Genomic DNA, 6,035 nt, shown 5'->3' with positions numbered 1-6,035 from the left:
TGACCAGAAGCGTAGCCCAATGCGCTTAGTCAGGACTTTGTGAAACCAAAAATGAATGAACAGATAAATAAATAAATAAATAACGAAATAAGTAAATGAATAAATAAATAAACCTAGCGTGATGTCCATCTGACGTTCCAATGTAGAGTCCTGACTGTCTGAAGAGGGATGTTGCCCTGGCTGTTTATCTATGGTAGAGGTTCGTCTGGCGTTCTAAGGGGGAAAGTCGTGGGTATCGTGGAAAAGAACGCTCCCTATCTTTATGATATCGGCTGATGAAAAGCGCCAATCAAAAAACGACAGGTATATCACGTGACAACTTGATGACGGACAACGAAAGTGGTGGAAGAGTGGAAACCGAACAGCTGACAGGCTTATAAGATGTATCTCCAATGCTTTAACATGACAGAATGAACAGGGTGAGTACTTTGTCTGTATTTCATAGGGCCTTAACAAATAACGGTCCGCTGGTAGAGTTTCGAATAAGAGCAAGGTGACTGTGCGAAAGGAAGGTACGGTGACTCAAGGGTTTGCCGCACACATCCAACCCAACACCGCGGGCAGGATGCTGGTATATATTCCGAGATATTCGTCACATCAGAGCTTCACACAGCGCTGACTTCTGAGTGAGTTTAAAAAAATCGTCCGTGTCCACGTATTCTCAATCCATGCCATGTTTTGCGTGTCATTTCCCTTCAGAAGTCTTCTGTTCTTCGGCTGATTTCCGTTTCGATTTTTTTTTCTACTTTTTTTTCCACATTGAAAATATCGACAGATCGGAGGTATTCATGGATAGCAAAAGTGACAAGGAACCAAGTGATTCGGATTTTAGCACTAGTTATAACAATTTTGATACAGAAATTAACTTTGAATCAACCGGGAATACAGCTGTAATCACATCAAGTATATATATATATATATATATATATATATATATATATATGTGTGTGTGTGTGTGTGTGTGTGTGTGTGTGTAACACCACAAAACACTGGTGTTTTTTTGTCCCACTACCTGTTCCTTAACCAGGTTTTTTTCTTGGCAATCTCAGGCCAGGAGTATTGCCAGCCCGAGGCCAGAGTAGGATTGTACCATGCGATGGATGCAGTATGCAAGTTTGTTCTTGTCACGGGTGTGTCACGGTCAAACATGGCCCTCATGTTGTAAATGACGTTATGGTGAGAGGGGTAATATGATATTTTCGGAACTCGTGTAAGAGGATTTTTTTTTTTTTTTTTTTTTTGTTACATACTTCAGGTGCGTTGCACATGTGTGTCCTTCAGGTTCCACAATATTAAATACGCTGTGCAAGTGTATATACAAAACATTGTACATGTGTCCATGCGTGTGGGTGGATGTGCACACGAGCACGTGTGCGTGTGTGTTTTGAATAGTGGAAAGATGGTATTGTTATCGGACTTGCTTTGCTAAAGACCCCACTGAGTTTTTGTTGGACATGTTGTATGTCAATTAATTTCACCATTTTGCTTGTAATGTGTATGTATAACAGACATCACCATACATAATTTCCCTTACTGAGATAATGTTATTCTGATTATGAATATGATTCGGAAGTTTCCAGGCTGGTTAAAAAATGTATCTTTACTCCTCTTAGATTGTAATCCTTTACGTTTTTTAATGCGAGTCACATGTTTGTTGAAAAATATTTCCCCAAAATAAATAATTTAACAAGGTACATGTAAAATATCATTGGTTTAAAATAAATAAAGCACCTTCATTGCAATGGCGGAGAGGGCTTGGGATGGAGGAAAGCGGGAGGGTACATGCCGAAGGGCGGGAAACATGAATTTGGATGAAAACCACCTATATAATTTTCCCTGAAATGTGTACGTGTGTTTCATATAATAAACGAACGAGGTTTAACAGACAATAAAGAGTGGTAACTCTGTCCACACACTAACTTCAAGTCAATGCTGCTTATGACTGCCGATTCAGCTAGCACACGGGTAAATAAAAGTTACACTGGAACAAACCCAGACACTTCCTCAAAAAAAAAGAAGCCTCGGGCTTGTACTTTGACTAATCATTTGACTTGTTCACGCAGCAGCAATGGCAGAAGAAATGTGCAAACACAAATTAGCTTCTTTTTTTTTCAAAACTGGCATGGCTTGTTTGTTACTCTCCGTCACTCATCTTCGCTGCAATCTCTCAAATCCAGTGTGAAGATCCACCTTTTCCCTTCCTGAATAACTCTCAACAGCTCATCCCTTTCCAGTATGAACTAAAATGACTTGTCAGTGAGTGAGTGAGTTTGATAGTTTCAGAAATTGTTGGTTGTATTTTTGATTATGTACTATTCATGATTGTGTGCCATGACTTGTGTGTGCGCTTGTGCGTGAGCTTGTGTGTGTTGTGGGTGTGTGTGTAGGGGGGGGGTGAATAATTCTCAATAATGTTTTCTTTTTGATATTTACGTGTGTGTTCTATTTGTAAACGTCTAGGGTTTGTTTTCAAGACTAGGCGTAAATGCTCATAATAGTAATGATAATAATAATAATAATGTTGTTTTGTTATTTGTTTGTTTGTTGTTTTTTCTCCAGCTGTTGCCGACCCACAGGGTTCGGGTTCCGTCTGGTGAAGATGAGTTGTGGGAGGTTCTCTCTTCGCACCACGGTCAAGTTCGCCCTGGGCTGTCACTGTCGGCCCTGCATGGCCTCTGTGCAGCCCGTGGACATCCAGCGTCTGAGGGACCTGCTCCGTGCCAATGCCATCACCAGCATCGGCTGACGTCACTGCCCGCGTCATCTGTGACGTCACAGCAGCCCCTTTGTCGACGCAAAAGACTTTGATAACTTCTCTCTCTCTCTCTCTCCCTCCCTCTCTCTCTCTCTCTCTCTCTCTCTCTCTCTATTTCGTTTTTTATGTTTAGTGGGGAGTGAGTGTAAAGGTCAAAAAGAAAACAAGCTGAGGGAGAATTTTGCCTTCGTGTTTTTATCTTCATTATTATTATTATCAATATTTATTTTTTTATGATTATTGTCATTATCATTATTTCATTATTATTATTCATTTATTTTTATAATTACTATGATTATTATTATAATCACTTGTTGTTTTTTGTTGTTTTTCTCAAATATGTATACCCAAACATAATCCACGAAATTATTCGTTTTCACTCAAAACAAATGAGTTCTTTCCTTTCGTCCCCCCCCCCCCCCCCCCCCTCTTATTTTTCACCAGCAGGTGATTTTCAATCGATGTCCGGCCGCGCTCCCTTTTCGCACTCTAATGAATGAAGAGATATAGTGAAGTGGATTTATTTTGAGTTGTTCAGATTATATTTCTATATGTGAGGGAGATAGTGTTTAGAAGACTGGGATGCTGAAATATCCATTGCTTGTTTCAAGCAAGACATTAGTTAAAGCATAGTTGTTTTACCATTGGTACTGGCGGGCGTATTCTAATAACCTCGAGAGAGATTGCGCTGTACAAAATCTTCTGATCTGACGACATCAGCCGTTTTTGTATATGTAAGCATGCAATGTATGCCTATGGTATTTGTAAACATAGACTGTACAAGAACGTGAAGTAACCCAATAACAGTTTTGCGTGTTGTGCACGAATAAATTTTATGTTTGTAAATTTCAGAAAAAGTTTGGGTATGTGAACGGCTTTAATTAACCTCCTCTGTCTCTCTTCACTGTAATTCAAATGAACAGTGTCTGACTTTATGGACAGGAACAGTTTAACGCTTCGCTTTTGTATTACATAGTGCATTGTATAGCATTGCACTGTGTTGCTGTGTTTTGGTGTGTTGTGCTGCGATGTGCTGCTCAGTATTGTGCTGTACCGTGCTGTGCTGTGCTGTTTTGCGTTGTGTTGAGTTGCGTTGCAAACCAACATGATGCGTTGTTTTATTGTTAAATTTCTCTTTGTGAAATTCGTGCTGCACTCTTATTAACGAGCACGTCACCCTATATATATATATATATATATATATATATATATACATGTAGGTCTGTTTTGTTCTTTACTTTTCATACAGTATCAAAGTGTGATTTTCTACAGAATTTTATCGGGGAAAACTGTTTTGTTGTTCTTTAATAGCATGCTGTGCTTTGCGTTTCTTTCTGAAATGCCAGCACACAAATTACCACTCAAGGTTTTGTTAGTGTAGGGGACAATATCCAGGTCCCTCATATCTCTACATTCTGCAGAAGAAGGCGAATGGTCGGATGACAGTCGCCCATCTCAGCACTAAGTGGTCTCTGGTTTTGTAGCCTGGCTCATCGTAATCCCTGCTTTCGTGTTAAATCTTTAGTTTGGTTTGTGTAGAAGTGACAGTGTGGTATTTATCAGTCTCAACATTTAAAGGTCTATAAGAGTGTTACACATTCTAATCCCTACTTATGGTTTGTACTTTGAATTGTTCTGGATTAGAAGGCTGCCTACTCTATAGTATGGCACCCAACCCGTGAGTTTCAGCACTAAATGCTATCTGGGTTGCGAGATGACAGATCCTAATGCCACGCTATTTGGTTTGCATCCATGGAAAGACAGTACTAGTGTGGCATCCGTTTGTCGGTTTGCAAAATTCTAATGCCCTGTTGTTTTCGGGGTTGTTTTTGTTGCTATTGTTGTTGTTGTTGTTTGTTTGTTTAGTTTTGTCTTGTTTTGTTGTTGTTGTTGTTTTTACTATCAAGGTTTCTGGGCCTGATACGCTCTCGGCGGGTCTATAATTACGATAGCATTGCTCTCCCTTATTTGTTTTAAAGCAAAGTAAAAGTGGTGTAGCGTCTCTCTCTCTCTCTCTCTCTCTCTCTCTCTCTAGGCTATGTATCGTATACGGTATGATAGAAATTTTGGATTTGTGTAATTCCAGTACACCACCTAGTATTATTTTTAAATGCTTGTGCGATATAATGATATAATAAACCAGTACAAAAGTCGACAACTCAGGTCGTTATTGATAGTTGTGTGTGTGTGTGTGTGTGTGTGTGTGTGTGTGGAATATCTCAAGTAACACTGATCTGGAATAAACAATCCAAACAGAAACCAGAACCAGTAGATATCGGCAAGTTTCGATCGGTTCTTCCAAAATGTAGGTTACATGTGAAAGGTGGGTTGAAGATAGTGATCTCATGTGTTTTGAAATCAGTCAGATGACATTACCACAGACGATAAATCTACCATCCATAGAATGTATGTCGGGTTTTCAGCTTTTGTTTTTGAAATTTTTATATTTCTTTTAAACAGTCGACATTGGTCTTTTGAAGAAACTTAAACCTGACCTCAACTTTATTGAAAAACAAATTATCGACCAGTTTCTGACCTTCATTTTTTTTCTTGGCCAAACTCCATGGATAGGCTACCTGCACCCGTACTGAAAAAGCGCAGTAACAATTCCTGGTTTCAACAATCTCCTTCGAACTTTTTTGTTTGTTTGTTTCTGTTATTTTCTATCGTGATGACCACAGTACTGAAACCACTTACTTCAAAATCCTCAATAATGTATTGAATAACGTGTTGCACAAGCACTAACAATAACAGCAACAGAATTAACAACAGCAACGACAACAGCAACGAAATGTCGATCTTCTGTTCATTTCAAAAGAGAGAGAGAGACTAGACCAGACCAGCTCAGATCAGATGATTTATTCAGATAGGCCATAGCCCCTACTCAAGGGGTGTAAACAAAGTACGGTAATCAAACAACCCTTTTGTATGTAGAAAAGCAAACACAACCTATTTAAGGTATGAATACATTAATAATGCAGAATTTATGTAATATCTCTTAAATGAAGAAATGAGAGACAGACAGACAGACAGAGAGAACGCAGGAAGTTTAATGCAAAGGCCACCAGTCTGTCCATATGAGAACACGTACACATAAAGATAACAATTTGAAAAATTGCGAAGAAATCAGATTCCGCAGAACTGAAAGAAAAAAGAACAGGAAATGGAATTTGCTGAGCCACGCAATTCTATTTTAACATAGTTAAACTTCACATCAGTTCCTCTCTGGAACGGGAAACATAGTAAATAAATGGCCACATCTCTTATTACACATCTGTCT

The 6,035-nt window shown here is 39.0% G+C and overlaps 1 protein-coding gene across 1 annotated transcript in view; it reads left to right on the top strand.

Moving 5' to 3' along the window:
- The window catches only part of LOC143294164 (uncharacterized), a 28,506-nt gene extending 25,760 nt beyond the window's left edge, over nt 1–2,746 (top strand). The window contains exon 3 of the mRNA XM_076605595.1: nt 2,560–2,746. Within this exon, the coding sequence (XP_076461710.1) occupies nt 2,560–2,746 (187 nt within the window). The remainder of the gene's footprint in view (nt 1–2,559) is intronic.
- Nucleotides 2,747–6,035: the final 3,289 nt, after the last annotated feature.

The sequence above is a fragment of the Babylonia areolata genome, chromosome 19, assembly GCF_041734735.1.
Source record: "Babylonia areolata isolate BAREFJ2019XMU chromosome 19, ASM4173473v1, whole genome shotgun sequence".
Classification (NCBI taxonomy): domain Eukaryota; kingdom Metazoa; phylum Mollusca; class Gastropoda; order Neogastropoda; family Buccinidae; genus Babylonia; species Babylonia areolata.
The sequence above is the reverse complement of the archived record's forward strand: the minus strand, read 5'-3'. Positions and strand labels throughout refer to the sequence as shown.